At 38.9% G+C, this 21,756-nt stretch overlaps 1 protein-coding gene across 5 annotated transcripts in view; it reads left to right on the forward strand.

The window, feature by feature from the left end:
* Window positions 1–1,615: 1,615 nt before the first annotated feature.
* The window catches only part of FAM91A1 (family with sequence similarity 91 member A1), a 40,499-nt gene continuing 20,358 nt past the window's right edge, over window positions 1,616–21,756 (forward strand). The window contains exons 1-15 of one of the 5 annotated variants that reach the window (XM_025265463.3): window positions 1,616–1,950; window positions 7,005–7,089; window positions 8,087–8,238; window positions 9,799–9,856; window positions 10,547–10,614; window positions 11,147–11,278; window positions 12,514–12,604; window positions 13,020–13,082; window positions 15,766–15,872; window positions 16,406–16,444; window positions 16,948–17,060; window positions 17,480–17,595; window positions 18,406–18,518; window positions 18,848–18,934; window positions 21,327–21,459. In XM_025265463.3, coding sequence (XP_025121248.3) covers window positions 1,879–1,950; window positions 7,005–7,089; window positions 8,087–8,238; window positions 9,799–9,856; window positions 10,547–10,614; window positions 11,147–11,278; window positions 12,514–12,604; window positions 13,020–13,082; window positions 15,766–15,872; window positions 16,406–16,444; window positions 16,948–17,060; window positions 17,480–17,595; window positions 18,406–18,518; window positions 18,848–18,934; window positions 21,327–21,459 — 1,429 coding nt within the window. In that variant the 5' untranslated portion in view covers window positions 1,616–1,878. Of the gene's footprint in view, window positions 1,951–7,004; window positions 7,090–8,086; window positions 8,239–9,798; window positions 9,857–10,546; window positions 10,615–11,146; window positions 11,279–12,513; window positions 12,612–13,019; window positions 13,083–15,765; window positions 15,873–16,405; window positions 16,445–16,947; window positions 17,061–17,479; window positions 17,596–18,405; window positions 18,519–18,847; window positions 18,935–21,326; window positions 21,460–21,756 lie in introns of those variants that run through there. The other 4 variants (XM_025265464.3, XM_025265465.3, XM_006042559.4 and 1 more) reach the window with 4 other exon arrangements.

Consider the following 21,756-nt stretch of genomic DNA (forward strand, 5'->3'; position numbering starts at 1 on the left):
AGTCCGAGTTCCCAATGCAGGGGGCCTGGGTTTGATCTCTGGTTGGGGAACTAGATCCCATATGCCACTAGCAACCAAGAGTTCACATGCTGCAACTAAAAAAAGATCCTACATGCTGCAATTAAGAAGACCCAGTGCATGCCTGCATGCTCAGTTGCTTCAGTCATGTCCGACTCTTGACTCTGTGACCCTATGGACTGCAGCCCGCCAGTCTCCTCTGTCCATAGTATTCTCTAGGCAAGAATACTGCGGTGGGTTGCCACTTCCTCCTCCAGGGGATCTTCCTGACTCAAGGATGGAACCTGTGTCTCCTGCATCTCCTCCATTGGCAGGCTGATTCTTTACCACTACACCACCTGAGAAGCCCATTTGTTTCAACTCATCAGACATAATGAGGTCCCTGCTATGTGTTGGACTGGCCAGCTGCTGAGCTGTGCCCTAGGCATCATAAAACTTTCCAAGTTATATATCTGGCATGTGTGTAATAGAATATTATTTAAAACCATTGTTTAAAGCTGAAATGTAGTCACAAAAATACTGAACTGGTCTATGGCTACTTGCCAGTAACAAAGGTCATGAATTTGCTTAGCCAGCATAAAAAATTCTGGACAAAAGTGTTCACAAAGATCTTCCCAACAGAATTGAAATTAAGATAGGCTGAATTTCTGCCTTTTAAAGCGACTCTGGAGACATCTGTAAGGAGCAGAGCAGCTGTATGCAAGAATGTTTATCTTAAGATTCCCTCCCAGCCTCTCCCACATCAGCACCAGCTGTTTAACATTCCCTGAAGTCCTACAATGTAAGAATCTGGACCTTTGTGGGAACTGCTTGGTGGTCCAGTGGTTAGGACTCTGCCATTCACTGCTGAGGACACAGGTTCAGTCCCTGGTGGGGGAACTAAGATCCTGAAAGCTGCAGGGCAGTCCACAAAACAAAACGAGCATTTGGATCTTTGAAAGAGCTGCTGCTGCTGCTGCTGCTGCTAAGTTGCAGCAGTCGTGTCCGACTCTGTGCGACCCCATAGACTATAGCCTACCAGGCTCCTCCGTCCATGGGATTTTCCAGGCAAGAGTACTGGAATGGGGTGCCATTGCCTTCTCCGCTTTGAAGGAGAGTCCAGTTGTTTCTCTTGCACAAGATACAACAACTACCAGTTGGAGATGAAGGATCACTAGCCCTTTGCTCTACCACTCCACTGTGGGGACAGCTGACTTACACATTCCTTCATGAGCTTGGACCCCTTTCCCCTGGCCTCGGTTCAGGGTTGGCTATTGGGGGGCCCCCTGGACCTCACCGCTCTTGTACTTTTTAAAGTCGGCTATGGCCCCCATCCCAAGACGTTCCTTCTAGGTATCCCACCCGAGTGCCTGTAGCCACCTGCTCCAGGGCCACCCGGGCTCACATTTGGGGAAAGTGGGTCATCCAGCACTGGCACTACAAACCCAAATGATTCATCCAGAGACTAACAGAGGGATATGGGGCGCGCGGACAGGGAGTCACTATCCGGGTACCACGGGCTCCACCTGCAGGGTCCACTCGCGTGCAGGGGGCTGAGCAGCAGGCCAGCCCCGGCCCCGCCCCTCGGCCCCGCTCCGAGCGGAAGTGACGCACACCCTAAGCCATTTCCGGCCAGCCCGAAACTAGGAAGAAACTTGGAGCCGCCGAGGTGTCCGGCCGCCCCTTTCCACTGCTCCCGTGCCCCGTGGCCCGGGCCGCGCCGAGCTGTCGGGAGCCCAGGCCATGGGGCAGCCCTGGCCGTCCGTAGTGTGAGGCGCGGGGCCTCCCGCGGGCTCCCCGGACGGGCCGAGGGCGGGCAGGCGGGAGGCGTCGTTCCAGCGGCGGTCCCGGCCGCTGCCGCCCGCCTAGGCTCCCGGCATCATGAACATAGACGTGGAGTTCCACATCCGGCACAACTACCCATGGAGCAAGCTGCCGGCCAACGTGAGGCAGGTACGGAAGCTGGGGACACGGTCCCGCCCCGCCGCCAACTGCTAGCGCGCCTCTGAGCTCCCTCCCGGCCTTGCCCCCGCTAAGGGTCTGGATTTAACCGATCCCAAACCCGCGGCTGGGGAGGGGGTGGCCCTGGGGCCGCAAGGGCAGGATGGGGCTGTTGCGAAATGGGATGGAATGGTGTCCACTGTACTCGCCTGGCGCCTTCGCACGCGGTCTTCGTTTCACCAGGCACTGGGCTAGACACCTTCGAAACAAATTTGAAACACAGCTCCTGATCTTCAGAACTTGGGGATGGTGGCAAAGGGATGAGAAACAAATTACTGTGTTACAGGCTGATAGCTGCTCACACGAACCAGCATCATAGTGTAGGGGCGCGCACAGAGGAGGGACTCAGAAACTGTCAATGGAGTATCAGGAGAATGTGTAGGAGAGGCATTTAAAATGGGTTTTAAAAGACAAATAAGAGATAGCTAGAAAAGAGGGGGATTAAAGATTTTCCAACGAGAGAGGTCATTTTAAAAAAGCTTAGATGAGTGAAAGCGTGCTTTCACAATCCGGAGGTGGGGATTGGTTAGTGATTGGGGGTGGGAGCTGTCAGGGCCGGATTTTGAAGAGCTTTCCTACTTTTGTTGGACTTTAGCCTCCCGACGAGGTGGGTTTATTAGAGATGGTGCAACAAGAGAGTGACAAGGAGGTTTGGCCTTTTTTCCCTCAGAAGTAGTTCTCAAATGCTTGAGAGTCATTTTGACTCAGTTTTGCAGATATCTGTTGAAGACCTGCTATGTACTATGCCTTGTTTGAGGTGCGGGTAATTTGCAGCAGTCAACACAAGGCAAGTCCTGTCTTCATGGAGCTTACATTTTAGAAAAGACAGACAGTAAACGAATGAGTAAATACATGATATGGCGAGTGGTGGTGAAGCTTACGAAGGGAGCGATGAGTGCTGTATACAAAGTACTGTTTTTTTCTGGTCAGTGGTTGACCTTCAAGTTCCCACCATTTTACTTGTTTGGGAGTGAAATTCTGTTTTCCACTAGTTCTGAACACTGGCATATTTGGAGGGTTTGGGATGGTGGTGGTGATGGTATACAGATTGTTACTTTGCTGCAGCTCTCAGCTTGGGGTCTTAGTTCCAGGAAATAATAATTTAAGGTTCTGGCAGTGTATCATGTGGCAGAGAAAATGCTTTCACTTCAAGATACCAAAAACACAAGAAAGTGGAAAGATAAATTTAAGGAACTCCGAATTCTTGGGTGGCAGTGGCTGCCCTTGTGACATTAATCTTGAACAGCAAGAAGAAAGCTCTAAACCTGGAGGAAAGCGCCAGAAAGCTCTAAACCTTCTCTTGTTAAACTTGAATGAGGGCCTTGATGGACACTTTGTGTTTTTAAAGTTTTGTGGCATATGGCAAGACAACTGCAAGAACCAGTAAGCCTTTGTTTCCATGTTTACTCTTCCTTTCACAAAAATAAATGTAGCTTAATAGACAAGAGATGGATGATTCCATTATGTCCAATAGAAATAATCGATCTTAATTAGTGTTGGCAAAGCCTTTCTAAACCTTAGTCACAACTATTAAAAATAATCTCCAGTGTTACAATCTGGTACAAACATGACATTAAATTAAAACTTCTTTTGGTAACATCAATTAAAAGAATTGATATTTTACAGTAGGATAAAGCTTCCACTTGTTGAAGGTGTTGGAAAACCCCTCTGTACAAGTTACTTCATGGACTTAGCCTTGCTCTGTTTTCCTAGGTCAGGCTCTACCTTGGTTTACTACATCAGCGTTCTCTCTGGTCTCTTGCCTTCAGAAAAAGACCCTCCTATCCATTCCTCATCCTATACTGGGGTGAGGTTTTTAAAATGCAAACCCAGCCATTTTACCACTTGTCGCCAAAGATTACTTGTTGCTTCTGGAATCCAGATGTTAACTCCTCCAGGACGGTTTCCCCGACCTAAATCTAGAGTAGATGACCCCCAGCACTGTATTTCTTGTCTATAGGGCTGTAGTTGTCTTCCAGTAAATATTTCTGGAGTGAAGGAATGATAGCATCAGTTTGAGATTTTTTTCCTGGAGCTAAAGTCAGTTTAAAAGTGGGAAATAGTCTTTGTGTGAAAAGAATTTGGGTTTTTTGTTTTTTTTTTGGTGTTAACAGATACTAAGTACCTTGATAAGAGTTTCCAGTAAGTTTTGAGGCATTTAATTTGGAAGATGTTAATTTCTGAAAGCTGGGGGAAGGTGACTCAGATTTTTTTTTTTAATTTTTAAAAATGTATTACATTTGTTTAAATGTAAATCAGATGAAAGGTTTTTTTTACTTGGTGTGAGCTATACTAGACTTCCAAGAATATATTGAAAAGTTGTGGATCACACCATTGTTTGAGGATTTTGGGGGGGGGATTTTTGAGGATTTGAGGATTACTGGTAAAACTATAGGTTTACCAGTATTCATTGTTCAAAACAATTCATAGTTGTTTTATTTGAAGGGAGATTTTATGATGTGATTCTGTGTGATCCAATGAGGGTCAATTAAAAAAAAAAATACTATGTACTTCCTTGAGGGGGGTGCATATTGGGACAGGATTTGTGGAGCAAAAGCTTCAGAAAAAAATGCTTTATGCTAATCTGATGCACAGTGGATGTTTTGCAGCCAGTTTCTGTGGCACTCCATCTGTTACAGTTCCTTTTATATGCGGCCCAGCTTCATTTGTCAGACCTGGTTGGAGTTTCTGCAGGGTCAGCACTGTCTCAGAGGAAAACGACCTTTCTTTAGTTGCCTCCTATAGGGGCAACAGTGTTTTAAAATGTGAATGGTGGGAAATTTGGGGTAGGAGTGGAAGAGAAGGTAAAGAATCTTTGTGAACATAGCAGTTAATATTTTATGTACCAGGGTAGTGAAGAATAGAATCAGCTTTTAATGTAGCTTTTAGTTATTTGTGCGTGCACATATGTATTGATCAGAACCAGTCATTACTTAATGACTATGGCAAAGACTTAGATGTTTAATAGCTCTGTTCTCTAATTAGCTTACAAATAACAGGGCCCTTATATTTTGTGTAAGTGGTTTGATTTATACTTTTTATCCTGGACTTAACCAGGAACAGAATTTTAAAGGAAGAAAATGGTTGTAAGTTAGGATAAATTAAGGGGCTTATTTTGAAACAGAAGAGCAAATCCTCAAGTTTGCGAGTTGCTAAGATTTTAGCAGATTGTCTGCTGTGTGAGTGAGTGAGTGTGTGTATGTGTGTTTTGTGTTCCTTGAGAATTTAGCAGTAGAGCTAGAGGAGATCCTTTAAAAGTTTTACAGAAAGCCTGGTATTTTGAATCCCCTAAATATCTTCGGTCCTGAGCTTGGCTTTGGGGCTGCATCAGAGATGGGAGAGCAGTTTCTCTGTGATAAGCTTTAACTTCTAACTACCTGTAATGTTAAAGTGGATGAAAATAATGTAAGCACATACATTTCAGCATTTTAGTTTTCTCACATTATGTCCCTTTTTTCTTAAATAGTTTTTCTTAAATAGACCCACCAATAGTTCCAGTTATGTACCAGTTAGATGTATGTCATCTGTCTTATGAAGATGGCCTTAAATGAAAGTATGTATGTGGACATTTGCCTTGGCTGTCAAAAACCTACGAGTAAGAAGTATAGTAACTGAATCCTCTAATCTTTTCTGTCATTAATCTCTTCAGTTCAGTAGCTCAGTCGTGTCTGACTCTTTGCGACCTCATGGATTGCACCACACCAGGCCTCCCTGTCCATCACCAACTCCCGGAGGTTGCTCAAACTCATGTCCATCAAGTTGGTGATTCCATCCAACCATCTCATCCTCTGTCATCCCCTTCTCCTCCTGCCTTCAATCTTTCCCAGTATTAGGGTCTTTTCCAGTGAGTCAGTTCTTTGCATCAGGTGGCCAAAGTGTTGGAGTTTCAGCTTCAGCATCAGTTCTTCCAATGAATATTCCATTAATCTCTTAAGATTTTTTTTTTTATAGTATATTGGAAAGATCATGGCTAATAATTAGAAAGGGGATAGCAGTCACATCGGAGAAGGCAATGGCACCCACTCCAGTACTTCTGCCTGGAAAATCCCATGGACGGAGGAGCCTGGTGGGCTGCAGTCCATGGGTCGCTGAGGGTCGGACACTACTGAGCGACTTCACTTTCACTTTCATGCATTGGAGAAGGAAATGGCAACCCACTCCAGTATTCTTGCCTGGAGAATCCCAGGGGCAGGAGAGCCTGGTGGGCTGCCGTCTATGGGGTCACACAGAGTCGGACACGACTGAAGCGACTTAGCAGCAGCAGCAGTCACATATTACATGTAGTTTATGGTCTCACATTGAGTGTAATGTTAACTCTAATCAGACCAGCTTACACTTTGCTTTCATGAAAAACCAATTTTAAACTTATAACACTAAGTTCACAGCTAGAAAGTATTTTGCTCATTAAAAAATATATTGGAAATTTAGACAACTCTATTTTCTAGAATTGTCTAAATGTTTTCTAATGAGACCATTAGATGACGTTTTTAAGAAATAATCTTATTTAGAGGTACATTTGAAATATATATTCCTCAGAAATCTTAATTTTTAATAATCATAGCCTTCAACTGCAAGTAGTTACCAGACAGGGATCTGTTCCTAGTGGCCATTCTTAAATTTTAAAAAAATGTAGGTGCAAGAAACCATCCATCCTCATTCACACAAATTGGAAACCGGTAAGAAGGAAATGTTTATTAGTAAAATTTAGTTTTTTGTTAACTTAAGTGCAGTTATGCTCTCTGACTGCTCTTTATTTATAAAATACTTTAGATAGTGTCATTAAATCCTTTCAGAAAGGCAGACTGAAGATAAACACATTTTTTTTTTTTTTTTTTTGCTCTAATACCATTGCAGAAAAGTTTGTATGATAAAATTTAAGAAAACCTTTACTCAGTTCTTGAACTTAGAGATTCCAGGATAAAATTGGGGGGCATGGTATTGAAATTTTAAGGAGGGAGAGTACTTTGGTTTAGTTATTTAAAATCTATTTGAATTTTTTTTTTTAGAGTCTTGGAAATTCACAGAGAGAATATGAGAAGCAGGTTGTCCTGTACAGTATCCGCAATCAGTTACGATATAGAAATAACTTAGGTAAGTAGAGCCATTTTTACATTGAGATAGAATTGACTGTTACAGAGTTATCATTTTCATAAATCTCTCCTATCTTTTCACCATATTTCATAGTACTGAAATCGTTTCATGTACAGACTTTATGAAATTCTATAATGACCCATTACACTTAACAATAATTTGCATTAGCAAGTAGATTTTTCCTTCTAATTCCAGTGAAAATTATTTTCTGGAGTCTTGTTTATAGATTTATTTTACCTACAGAGTACTAATTTTGATTCAGATGTCCTCTTTTTTACTTGATGTGAGAAAATATGCCAGAAAGAATTGCATTACTTCTTGATTTTTGACTTTGAGTTTTTTGTTTTGTTTTCTATAAATTTTCCAAATAATGTAACTTTAATGAAGCCTCTTTCTATAATAATTGGAACAAATTTTAAATATAATTGGCTCCACTTTTTTTTTTAACTTCTCTGTTTTAATGTTTGCCTTTTATTTGTCAGATTATTCTGTTGCCCTGCTGATCTTCCCTCCCATTTGTTGCTCTTATTTTAAACATAGTATTTCAGTGATAGGTTTTCTATGTGAAGTGTGTATTCTATGGAACTCAGAGGTCTTTTTACATTTAAAGCACAAAGACCAGCAGATAATTTTTTAAAACAGACTTGATTTCATAGAAAGCTGCCATTCAGATTGGCTATTTTGTAAAGTATCATAGTAAGGGATTGGATGGTTTTAGCTCGTTTTGCGGGGGGAGACATTCCATGCTCGTTTTCTTTGCTTTTTGATTTGTTAAGAATTACTTTTGTACTTATCTGTCCCATTATACATTTTACTTATATTCTCTGAAGTCTGTTTCTTGTGCTATAATTGTTTCTTTGTTCCAGCTTAAGTTGTTTTATTTGTTCTCTTCCAGTTTACATATTTTTATTTTTAATTAATAGCTTGTAAAGAATTTAACATTGCATTTACTAGTAAGACGTCAAATAAAACTGGAGGATTTCCCTTTGTCTCCCAGTTAAGCACGTCAAGAAGGATGAACGCAAGTACTACGAGGAACTGTTGAAGTACAGTCGAGATCATCTCATGCTGTACCCTTACCATTTATCAGACATCATGGTGAAAGGCCTGAGGATAACACCATTCTCATATTACACTGGGATCATGGAGGTGAGTTTACAGGTTATATGAATCTAGGGGAGGGATGAGACTTCGTGTCACGGGCACTTTGTGGCTGATGCCCAGCTCTGTGGCACCCAGCCACGGTGGATGTTGTTTCTGAACTGATAGTGTAGAAAGGACAGTTGTTTACAAGGTAACTGCTGTGCTACAAGTAGGTGTCCTTAGCAGTGTTTTCACAGTGGGAAAGTATCTGTTCTTACTCTGTGTTCTTGAAGATGTTGTTGACCCCTTGTGCTCTTGTAGGTTAATCAGTCATTTATGTTAGCACAGTTTGTATAAAATTCATTGCTTTTAATACGTGGTTAAAGTTGAAAATGTGGCTGACAGAATTGAACATTAAGCTTCGAAGCGTAATGTATTTAGCTATTTGCTAACTGTAGAAAGAATCATTGATGATATAGACTCAACATTATATAATGCATGTGTCAGAAGACTAGAAATATATTACTGGTCCTGGCTGCTAATCTTTCTGTGATTATTAACTTTTAGGTGTTAGCCTTTTTCCAAAGGCAGTGTTTAGGCTTGTGTTGAATAACCTTAAGTACTGGTTCATATACTGCTTTTAAGGGAGCTTTATGTAAAGATGGGCAGTATTTATCTGGTATTCATTGGTGATTTAATTCTGTTTGAGTGCTGCTGTTCTGGGCTCACTAGCCCCTTGAAGAGCAGAGGGCACATAGAACTGAAGAAGCTGGGCGCCTGCAGGAAGGCTGCCTTCACAGGAGCTCCCTCTGCCTGTCTTCTTAAGCCCCCTTTCCAAGGCATTGCTACCGCCCCAGTCTCCTGTGTGTCCCTGTTTTGGAGGAAATACAAAGTAAAGGTTGAGGCCTGGCAGCTGAGTTTCTGTCAGTCTCTTTCCCTGGAACCAGTGCAGCATAAAGAAGGTGGCAGCTGAGCAGTATGTAGAATAGTTGTTGCTGTCTCTCTGATTATTTTCCTGGTGTTGTCCACAGGTTTAGGGGAGATAACAGAGCGAGCTTTTGTCCCAGTTTCCATCCATATGCTTGCTATTCTCTGGTTTCTGTTCTTAAACCATTGGGTATAACTCCTGGGTTGAAAGTGGGTCTTATCCCCACAGTAAACAGCTGGTTTATTACTGGAGAAACAGATGAGGGTTGGAAGAAGCCAGATACTGACTGTGTCTGAGTTGCTGGTTGTGACTCGGAGGAGCAAAGACTACTTAGTCGTTGGGTCTTTGTTGGCAGTGCTGTGACCCATTGTCAGGCCTTCTCTTGGGATTCTCTCTTGCCCTGGGGTACGAGTCTAGAATCAGGTTTGAAGTGTGGAGAGCCTGCAACCCTGAGCTCGAAGGGAGGTATTCCTTGCATAGCCTCTGCAGGGCAGAGATTGCAGGGCACCTGTCTGGGCTTCATAGCACTGTGAGGAACCCAGACCTGAAAGCCTGACCTTCAGTTATTAGACAAGAGACCACGTGGTATGTGCCACTGTGTGACCTGTGTGCACTGGGTTGCCAGACTCTGATCTCAGTGTTTGGTGTAAGGACATTTTGCATTTAACATTTACTTTTTTTTTTTTTCTTTTTAAAAGGACATTATGAACAGTGAGAAAAGTTATGATTCATTGCCCAATTTCACTGCTGCTGACTGTAAGTATTACTCTGAGCCAGGTAATGGTTAGTGTCTTTGCACATGTGTGCTCTTATCTGTGTTGTAATGTGTGCATTTTAACATGAAAGATGAGAACATAAGCAAGATTATTGATAATTTTATCAGGTGGTATAAGTCAAATATGAGATTTAGTTTTAAATGTCTAAGAGAAGGATATTTTGGAGTGGCAGAATCAGACAAATGGGACTAGTCTTTTTCTAGAGAGTGAAGTTCCTTTTCATACTTGGGCTGTGGTGTATACTAAATGAGGAAGAAAATTCACTCACAGTATTTTTGCAGCACAATACATGGTTTTTCCTAACAAAATTCTCTGCTTTTTTTTATTATACTTATTTTAATGAAGTGTGTCTATTTGAAATGTGACAGTTCTGTTGTGTTAAGAAGAAACTTTTGCTGAGAAGTACATTTTGACTTCCTGGAATTGGGAGGACTTCTGCTTTTAAAAAATTTTCTCATTTAGCATTGTCAAAAGTGTCAGCATGAATTTATCTCTCCCAATTGGTTTTCTTTTGTATTTCATTTGAAGACTTCTTTTAAATTTGATCCTAATTGTCAGTAATAATCAAAAGAGGAACGAAAGTCAAAAGGTTTTTTCCCGGTAGACTTGTGTGTGTACTGACTTTTCAAGATGTATTAAATGATTTTAAAAGAAAGACTCTTTCTTTTAGGTCTAAGGCTTCTTGGCATAGGAAGAAACCAATACATTGATCTGATGAATCAGTGCAGATCATCAAAGGTAAGCTAGTTGTTTCTCTTTCTCATTTCTTATACCTCTTATCACACAGTCTTGTTAAATTTTTAAGTAGTAGAAATACTGAATTGTGATTTCTTGGATCAAATAAAATATGCTTAATACAGAAGTAATACAAAAACAACTCATCAGTATCTCTAGGTTATAGCTTAAGTGCTTATTGAATTTAAAATGTTCAAGGAATAGGACGCTTCATTTATTTTTAAAAATCTGCTCCATAGATCTTCTAACCTAAGTCATTCCACTCCCAGGGTTCAGTTTATGAGTGAAACTGATACACATTTTCACCTGGGTTTCTTTTAAATATCTGGATTTAGATTCAGATTTAATGATACTGTTTTGAAGTAATTTATTTTGAAATAATTTAAGAATGACTTTCTCCATTCAGTATATCTAAAATACATTAGATTTTAAAACGTGAGAATTTTAAAAGGTATTTAGCCTGTTAGAAACGATCTTGTTATAGTATATTAATAAAAAAGAAAATAGTAATTTTAGAATGATTGCAAATTCTCAGATATTTGAACCATTGCAGAAATTTTTCAGAAGGAAAACGGCGCGTGATCTTTTACCAGTAAAGCCAGTGGAAATTGCCATAGAGGCCTGGTGGGTGGTGCAGGCTGCATATATCACGGAAGATGACATAAAGGTAGGTATCTTTAAAAATTAAGCATTTTTATTTTTAAAAATTACATTTAACTGTAGTTGCAGAACTTTTTAAAAACGTGACACTATTTGGTGTTCCTGAAGGAAATTAAACTTAAATTCAAAATTGTAAATGATCTCAGTAGGCGAGACTATTGGTAAGTTTCGAAAATACTCTTGATTAATGAGGGAGACTTGATGTGGTTCTTGTACGGTCATCTGGGGATTTAATTAGATGGCTGTTTCATGTACAGTTGACGTGATGCTGCAACTACCAGCAGTAACATTGATAACACTTTTTGAGCGCTTGGTGTGTGCTCAGGGTGCCAGGCACTGTTCCAAGTGCCTTTTATATTGTCTCATTTGATTCTCATAACAACCCCAATGGTGTGGGGTTGTTTGTAGCCTATTTCATATGTGAGGAAAATGAACACAGAGAAGTGAAGTAATGACTCCAGTCACAGTGGAGTAAAATCCAGGGTTTTAATTCGGACAGTTTGCTGTGCTCTTAAATCACTGTTGAAATGCTATACTCAAGTGTTAGGTGCTTGATAAAGCACTAAGGTCAAGATCAAGGGAAATGCTATTTGCAGTGGTCAGACCACATTTGTTACAGGCTGTATACGTTTAAGAAGAGATGTTGATTTAGAGAAGGAGATGGAGCAGTAGACGAGGTGCCTAGAGACCAGTCATATCCCTGTGGCTGAAGAAATTAAGTGAGCATGTGAGCTTCTTTTTAATTTGCATTTTATTTTACTTCCAAGGACAGAATAAATCCAGTGAGAGCAAGGCTTAGAAATTCTGCTTCAATGCATTTACTTCCAATTAAGATATCAGACTGTTTCATAAGATAGTGATCTTGTCACTGATAATAATCCAGTGGCATGTGAATTAGCTTTTGATTTGAGAGATTCAGAGTCAGTATGTGGATCAGATTCCAATTCAAAAAGGGTTGATAAATATTAGTATTTATTAGTGAACATGTTACTTATCAGCAAGTATTTAGCACTTAAAATTACTTTGTTTTGTGAGTTCTGTTGGTAACATACTTTGGCACCTTAATTGATGGTTATGTGCATAGCCTTTTCTGTTTGAATTCTAGAGTAAAGAATGAATACTACAGGTAGTTCATATAATTAATGAGATATAATTATTGGTTTAAACGTAAATAGATTTGAGGAGACTTATCAATTAGTTAATTTGGACAGAACTTAATTGAAAATATTTTGCTTTTCCTAGATATGCACTTTGCCTGAGAAATGCGCTATTGATAAGATCATTGATGCAGGCCCTCAACTCTCTGGATCACTAGATTACAATGTAGTCCATAGTAAGTGGTTAGTAGAAATGGTCTTCTGTCAACATAAAAACTTATTTTAAGCCATCAACAATTAGTAGCAATTATTTATCAATTAGATAAGAATAGTAATATTTCCTAAGGCGTGGTATTGTTTGAAATGTGACCTTTGTCCATTGTTTTCCAGTGTGGCTGTAATTAGTCACATAGATTAGAAATTTATGTGAATGAATCATAAGAAAAATTTTTCAGTTCTGAGCATTTGAGGGAAACCAAGATTTTGAAAGCTTTGATAATAATTTTTTTCTTCTGTCTTGTCTTTTTCACATACCATTAAGTTGTAAGAATCTTTATTTTTATGGAAAATCAAGAATAAAGTTTTTATTTTTTTTTTTAAACTACTAATGTTTACTGTTTCATCTAAAACAAGATACTTTTGCTTCTGTAGGTTTATATAACAAAGGATTTGTTTATCTGGATGTACCAATATCTGATGACAGTTGTATAGCAGGTGAGTATGTGGTCATATTTCTTAACGTTTTTTGAATGGCTGCTAGGTGCTGGGCACTGTGTATCACCCTAATAAGTTAGACACACATCATCCTGGGATCTTTGTGTTAGAATTTTTCAAAGAAAACTATTTCTTCCTCATTACGTTACAGCACACTGTGGTGATTTTACTTAAATTCCTTCTTTTTATTTTTATCTTATGATGGTGTAAACACTGTATTAAAATAGAAATCCAAGGTAAATTTCTTAAACTCCTAAATCAAATCTGTCTTTATAAATTTATGTCATCTTTTAAACCTTGTTCACTGCGTAAGTTTCTACATGTATTCAGTTATATCACAGAATTGTATGTTGTTCATTTTTACCAGACATATCTGTGTCTTATTTTTTCATGTAATGACCGTCTTTTTTGGCTTATCTCTTCCTCCCTTCTTCACTCCTCCCCAAGTTAAATCAGTATTAAGAGCCTTGTATATTTCAGTTTGGGGCTTCCCAAGTGGCTCAGTGGTAAAAAATCCTCCTGCCAGTGCAAGAGACACAGGTTTGATTGGAGAAGGAAATGGTTCCTGCTCCAGTGTTCTTGCCTGGGAAATCCCATGGACAGAGGAGCCTGGTGGGCTACAGTCTATGGGATTGCAAAAGAGACATCACTTGGCAACTAAACAGCAAACGAACAAGAACAACAGTGTTTCAGTTTACTAAACCATTGCTCTGTTGCTGGTTATTTAGATCATTTCCTTATTTATTTATTTTGGTGATGTGGTTAACATCTTTGAACACAGTAGAGCTTTTTTTCTGTAGGTTAGATTTCTTGCCAATTTGTAGAAGCACTTGTTACATTAAGGTTATGTGTTGTAAATGTGTTTTCCATTGTATCTTTTAGCTATTCTTGTTTGTGATATCATCTGCATTCTAAGATACTTGTGTAATCAAATATATAAAGAGTCAAAACATTTCAGGAACCTTACTGTTAACCATCTGAGTGATAGGGCTTATTACAGAAACACTCCCTCCATGAGGTGTCGTGGTCCAGCGTGTCCTGACCTTTATGTTTTATTTGTGTTTATATGTGTTTATGCCCAGGCCTTCCTTGTCCTTTATTTTTTAAAAAAATAATTTTCTTTGCTATTTCCAGGTATTTTTCTTTATTTTTATTAATGTCTTTTTGAGTAGGCAATAATTAGGATTATAAAATCCTAAACTTACAAAAGAGTATAAAAACATCTGTTTCTGATGCCTGCCCTGAGTTTCAGTTTCTCTCTCGGCCACTACTGCTAAGTTGCCTATATACTCTCTCACAAACATACTATGCACAAATATATATATATCGTTTTTTGTGTGATTTTATTCTTACATAGATGGTGTATCCAACGCATGCTTTGCTTCTTTAACTTAATATATATTGAAGACTATTCTGTATCTCTTTATGTAGAGATAAAGAATTTCTCATTCTTTTTGCCCAAATGTAAATTGTGTATTTCTGACCTCTTAGTGCCTTGGTTTCTTCATCTCTAAGATAAGATATACTTTTTAACAACTCTTGATATTAAGAGGATTAAGTGAAATTGTATATATAAAGCAGCTAGTAGTATAGTCTGGCATTTAGTAAGCATTTCAGTAAATTTTGACACTTCTTATTCACATAGTTGATAGTTAGGAAAAGAATTAATTATATTAAAAAATGGGATTGCTGAAATATTTCTAAAAAGAAACCTTTGATCCTTAACAGTTCTTGGCTGATTAGAAATAGGGTAGCACCAAATCAGAAAATGCCATGAGACAGAGCTGTAACTTGGGTAGCCTACCCTGATGTGTGCATTGTGGTTCTTCACAGTGTCTTCATTTTGCTCACTTGAGTTTTGTCTTATAGCTCTCTCTTGGGAATACTTTTAGGTTTTGGGTGCAGTGAGGTAGTGTTAGGGTCAGAGGACACAAGGGAGACTGGCAAAGGCAAGCGTAGTGCCTCCTCATGGTCGGGAAGAGCAGCCTAGTAAATTGGAGTAGGGCATCTGGACCAAAGAGGTGGAGAGAAGTGAGTACAACTGCCAGGTGGAGAGTAGCGACTGGGCAGCCTCTTGTGCTGACAAAGGTTTTGACCCTCTTGCCATTAAGGAGGATACAGAATAAAAAGCCCCAAAGAGCAAATTACATCAGTGATAAATGTGGCAGTCACACATATGGGTTTCCCTTTTTGTCAGGATGGAGCAGGGATGATGGGAGAAGGACAACGAGCTGATACTTCCTGTCCCCCTGGTTTTGTATAGTATGGCAGCTCGCGGCCCTTGTTTCTCTGCTTCAGACCAGGCATCCTGCTGCCTAAGACTGATCAAAAGCATACCCTTGGCAGGCTTCCCCATCCTGAAGCAGCCACAGTCCCCCTGCCTTTCTACTGAGTCCACGCCTGTAAGCACTTCTCTGCCTGAGGAATGCTGAGTGGTCCCTGGGGGTGAAATTACTTTTATGGGTTTATGCTCTGCCATCAGAGTCCACTATGTGTAGACAGCATTTTGTATATGACCTTTACTTTGGGAGTTTTAGAAAAACTTGCAGTGGAATTGATAAAATGAATCAAAAGCTGAATTCATTTCCTAAGTTGGAGGTCTCTTTTGGAATAGATATTTGAATTAAACTTTCTTCTTTTATAAAATTAAATCACTGAGAAACATCTGTTTTGTTTATTTTAGTTCCTCCTCTTGAAGGTTTTGTAATGAATCGAGTACAAGGTGATTATTTTGAAACTCTGCTCTATAAGATATTTGTGTCAATAGATGAGCATACTAATGTTGCAGAGGTAAGTGTGACAGCATCTTATGAAAGAGTTTAGCTTCAAGATTATAAAATAAGTTTGTGTCAAGTGGATAAAATTATTTAATGATATAACTAAAATATTTTAAAAAATCCGTACATGGTTAGATTTTCAATTATTAATATACTTAAGTCACTGTTCTTAAGTTACTTCCTGCATATGTATATAGTTATAATTTGGTTGAATAACTTTATATGACTTTATAGTAAAAGCATTGTAAATGATTGATCTAGAATTTTTTCATTTTAAATGAGAAAATTAAAGCTAAGTAATTCTAATTAAAGTAGCTCAAGTAATTATAATTCATGCTAAGTTATTAGGGTCACTGCCTGGATTTGTACTACTCTAAGTATCTTAAAGATACGGAAAGAAGAAAATTCTGCCTACCAAATTTATTCAGTATTTCCATTATTGATAATTTAAATTTTGCTGATGATGGAGAAGTTATCTGTAGCTGTTTATTATGATATACTGATAATTTTTAGGAATGTAAAATAATTTTTAATTTTATTTTCCAGCTTGCAAATGTTCTTGAGATAGACCTGTCTCTGGTGAAGGTATGTAATTTTCCTACTCTTTTTCACTCGTGTTACGAGCACTGAATGGATTATAGATTTTTGTCTTGATACTGAGAAGCGGAAGCAGTGAGCTGCTTATTAGCTGTCAGAGGAAGTAGAGCAGAGCAAGGCCAGAACCCTGAAGTTCCCACCCTAGGGAGTGAAAGCTAGCCTCACCCGTCTGCGCCCAGCAGGGAGCAGCCTGACCAGAGCCTTGTAATGAAGTCACAGTGTCTTGCAGTGATGTCAGTTAAAGCAACAACTCCTGCTTCTTGAGGGTGTGGATCTGGGGAGGGCCAAGCCAGAGGGTTGGAGGCTTTCCCTCTGCTGCCTATGTGGAGATCTTAGGGGAAGACCAGGCCTACTGAAAACGTTTTTTTCTGGCTATGGGATGAAAATATTTGAGGATCTCTATAAACGTAGTCCATAATAGTTTTTTTTGTCTACAGACATTCTGACGTCTAGTTTATTTCAGATATTCGTTTCCTTTATATTCCTTTTAGAATGCTGTATCAATGTACTGCCGATTGGGGTTTGCCCACAAGAAAGGACAAGTAATAAATTTGGACCAACTTCATTCATCGTGGAAGAATGTTCCATCCGTAAACAGATTAAAGTAACTCATTTATTTAGTATGAGAGTTTTTTGTTTTGGGGAAAAAAATACAATTTTATGAACAAAATTTTATTTATTCAGCAGATTAAACCCTATATGTTAGTGGTGTTTAACCTTGTGTGTTTTGGAATTTTTTTTAGACTCGTATGAAAACTATGACACTTGCCCTAGAGGAGAGCTCATACTATATGTTACATATAGATTTAAAATGTTCTCGTATTCTCTGAAGCCTGTCCATGGGTTTAGTTAAGAACCTTTGCTGTGGGTGCAGAATATTTTAGGGCTACATCTCAGTTTGGGGCCTGAATGTAAGAGTGGATTTAGGTGAATGTTTGTAAGCTCAGTACTGACTTTAGTGGCTGTTTTTGTATATGGTCATCTGTGTGGTTTTTCAGAAGTGACTGTTTTCTTCATCAACAGGAGTACTTTAGATCCACAGAAGATGCTCCTGTCATGGGATGGTGGGGAAAGTAGGAGCCCTGTACAGGAAGCTTCATCGGCTACTGACACGGATACAAACAGTCAAGAAGACCCAGGTTAGCGGTGACTCAGCTTGAGCCTGTCTGTAAATAAGCCGTGTGTCTGCACATACACTCATAAAGCGAACTCTCCAGGCTTACGGTTAATTTATGATTTGGTCTGGATTTTCTTCACTCAGTATGTATCTTTGAGTATTTATTTACCCATATGTTGCTAGATCTTAGGGGTATAAAATTGATAGGAAATACAATAGTTTCCTTCTAAAATCTCAGTCTGGAGAATGTAGCCGTAAGAACCACCACAGCATGAGAGGCACTCTGGTGTTTGTGGGGAGCAAAGAGGAAGAGCCCTCCTTTTGCCCAGAGGGGTTTAGGGAGCCTTTGTGGAGAAGATGGTGTTGGGGCTGAGAACGGCTAAGAGAGTGCCAGCTGGCGAGTGCAGGAAGGCCTCTAGGTGCAGAGAGGGACAAAGCATAGTGGACCAGGGGCTTGCACTTGTGTGGGGAGAGGAGAAGGGCACAATCAAGTGGCTTCTATTCCTGCCCTTGGTAGCTCTGTTCCCTGGGCCTGGCGACTTGTCTACAGAGGTTAAGCTAGGTAGTCATTTGATCTGACAGTGATCAAGTCTTGGTTTATTATTGACTTTCAGAAAATTTACTGCACAAGTGAATGGCTTAAAAAAATTTTTTTTCTTTCTCTATGTTGGAGATAAGGTAGAATTGGGACCTCTTATGACTTACAGTATTGCCTATATTATGTACTTTTAATTATTAAATAAAGCTGAAATGAAATACATTCTTACTCCAAATGATAAATAATGAACAGTTTTCATTTACTTGATTTTTAAACTGATTTTTATCCCCCCAGCAGACACAGCCAGTATAAACAGTTTGAATCTGTCTACAGGATACACAAAGCGTATCGCGTTCCTATTTGACTCAACACTTACTGCCTTTTTAATGATGGGAAACCTTTCACCAGTAAGTCAAATTCTTATTTAAATATGAAAATGTTTAACGATTAGGTACATAATAATTCAGTGTTCTTATATCTTTTTTTTAAGTACTAAATTTATTCCTGAAAATGCAGCCAGCTTTGTTTTATATTCTTTAGAGGAGTGTGGCAGCTTTTTAGTGAGGGCTGCTTTTGTAATTAGAAAAATCAAGTCTTTATGCACACTTGAGGTTAAATATATTGGAAAGCGTAGTATCAAGATAAGATGCTTAGCATTCAGAGAGAAAGCTAGAACTTACTAATAATAGGCTCAAATAAAGTACATTTCAGTTTTGTTTTTGTTTCTTTATTGCAGAATTTGAAAAGCCATGCAGTCACAATGTTTGAAGTTGGCAAGCTCTCAGATGAGTCTCTGGACAGCTTTCTTATTGAACTAGAAAAGGTAAATCTAGGTAGCTTATGGGATGTCAGGGTGTTGGGACTCTTTTCTTGCTTGATAAAACATCAGTTGTTGGTTATGTAGATTTTTGGTATATTCTTGTTCATTCCCACCCTAATACTGTGGCAGTCATTTAGTTTTAAACATATTGAGTGGATGAATGAATTTTGTGATTTTAAGAGTCATTTACCTCATCTAAGCTCTTAGCATAATCTGACATAATGAGGAAATGGGGTACAGAAATCTTAAAGTCTGTGTGCAGTTTTTATGCACTTTTCCAAAATAGCCTTTAATTTTTTTTTTTTTTCTTTTCATCATAACTCTTAAAAAATCTACTCTTAAGCAATTTTATTTGAAATTTTTGTTCCACTTAGTCTGGAACAATGTCCCTGGGTGTCGTGTTTATATCCACTCTCACTGTCCCTTTTAGCATCTTGAAGACTTCAGCCATTTTTGTTTTTAACCATCTTTTCCCTGTGAGTACAGCCTAGTTTTCCTTAACTCTAAATCTTGATCACCTTTTTGGTGTGTTTCATTCCCTGAGTATTTTATTCTGTCCTCTGTGCTTCTTTAAGCAAGTAGTTTGTGTGTCTAATATGTTCCTTGACTAATAATTTTGGTACCTTCCTTGCTTTAGTGATGAACTCATGTATGTTAGAGAATGTTTGGTAATTTTGTACTTTATATCTCAAAAAAACAAAAAAAAACAAAAAAAACACCATGACATTTTTTTCCTCCCCACCTTCTCCATAGGATTTTTACTTTTTTAGTCCCTGAGATCATCCTTGTTGTGAATTTGTCTCCTTAACTTTTATCTTTATATTTTCACTATTTCCTAAATGCTTTTAATATCTTGTTTAGCCCCATTTTTTATTGTATATTGCCTTTTCCGATAAATTTTTTATATTCTAACACATATTAACATGTTTTCCAGATTTTTATTTTTCTGACTTCAGCTGGTCTTTTATCAAGTACAGCAAATTGGAAGATCTCTTTTATGCTTTATATATGTTTTTTTTTTTTTACCACATAGACATTCTTGGAAAAGCCCTTTAGTCTGAAGTTTAGTTTTTAAAAAATAGTTTCTTAGCTTTTTTTTAAGAAGCTTCATCTTGATCAAACTTAATTGGCTGATCTTGTTAATGTAATGCAAATATAATTAGTTATTTCCTCCGGTAGACCTGGCCTTCTGTTTTCTCTGCTGCTTCTGGAATGTGTGTGCTTTTACATATTAAACAGGTGACTGACTCAGTGTCAGAAGAACATGCATTAAAATGTAAACCCAGTGAAGGCAGGAGTTCATCCACTCCTCTGTCCTTACATCCTAAGGAGGTCATAGCACAGAACAGGGGCTCAGTGAATCCTTAGTGATTTAAAGCTGTATGTTCAGCGATACTAAACAGCTGTATTGAGTCACATGCTCTGTTGTCCCTTGCAGAGTTGTGAACAGGGTGATAAAATAGTAGCATCATTGGTGACCATGGATTAGACTGCTTTTCTAGACAAAGCAGAATATACAGATCTTAGAGTTTTTTGAGCACCCTGTTTGAATCATATATGGAACATATAATGTTATAATTTGGCATTACTTTGTTGCTGAAGTTGTTTTACTTGTTGGGGTAATTTCTGTCACCCTCCAAAAGTGTAGTCAAATGGAAGCTCAACCAAGATTGGGGTTAATATGTATTTCAGTACTGCCTGGGCAAATTTCTGATTGGCTGATTTTTCAGTTCAGTTCAGTCGCTTAGTTGTGACTGACTCATTGTGACCCCGTGGACTGTAGCATGCCAGACTTCCCTGTCCATCACCAACTGCTGGAGCCTGCTTAAACGCATGTCCATCGAGTTGGTGATGCCATCCAACCATCTCATCCTCTGTCGTCCCCTTCTCCTCCTGCCTTCAATCTTCCCTGGCATCAGGGTCTTTTCCATTGAGTCAGTTCTGCACATCAGGTGGCCAAAGTATTGGTGTTTCAGCTTCAGCATCAGTCCTTCTAATGAATATTCAGGACTGATTTCCTTTAGGATTGACTGGTTGGATCTCCTTGCAGTCCAAGGGACTCTCAAGAGTCTTCTCCAGCACCACAGTTCAAAAGCAGCAATTCTTCGGTGCTCAGCTTTCTTTATAGTCCAACTCTCACATCCATACATGACTATTGGAAAAACCATAGCTTTGACTAGATGGACCTTTGTTGGCAAAGTAGTGTCTCTGGTTTTTAATATGCTGTCTAGGTTGGTCATAGCATTTCTTCCAAACAGCAAGTAGAAAACTAATTTCACAGTATGAAAAGGCTAATTTTTTAATAATGTCTAAAGATTTCTACTTTATGGTTATAAACTGGCATGAATGGCATGGGAGTGGTTTTTGTTGCAACCCGTACGTTCTCTTGTTTCAGGTTCAGAGCACTGGTGAAGGGGAAGCACAGAGGTACTTTGACCATGCGCTCACTCTGAGGAACACAATACTGTTTCTGCGTCATAATAAAGATCTAGTTGCTCAGACTGCACAGCCAGACCAACCCAGTTATGGTATGATAAATATACTTGATTTTGAAGACATGATCCTATGGAACTTCTTTCTAAGAAATTAAACAAGTCATGCTCACTTATTTAATCATCACTTATTTTAAAACATTTCTTGTTCTATGAATTTTTTTACTCATCAGCCATTTCTTATATTACTTTCTCTCTTCTGTTGTGTGCTGCTGACATTTGTAGTATCTAAATTTGTTTAGCTATCTGCAAGAAGAGTGGGAGTGTTAATTTGTTTAAGTAGCTGTATGGGATGTAGGCATCTGCAGATGTCTATCTACAGATGTGAAACAG

The sequence above is a fragment of the Bubalus bubalis genome, chromosome 15 (genome assembly GCF_019923935.1).
Source record: "Bubalus bubalis isolate 160015118507 breed Murrah chromosome 15, NDDB_SH_1, whole genome shotgun sequence".
Taxonomy (NCBI): domain Eukaryota; kingdom Metazoa; phylum Chordata; class Mammalia; order Artiodactyla; family Bovidae; genus Bubalus; species Bubalus bubalis.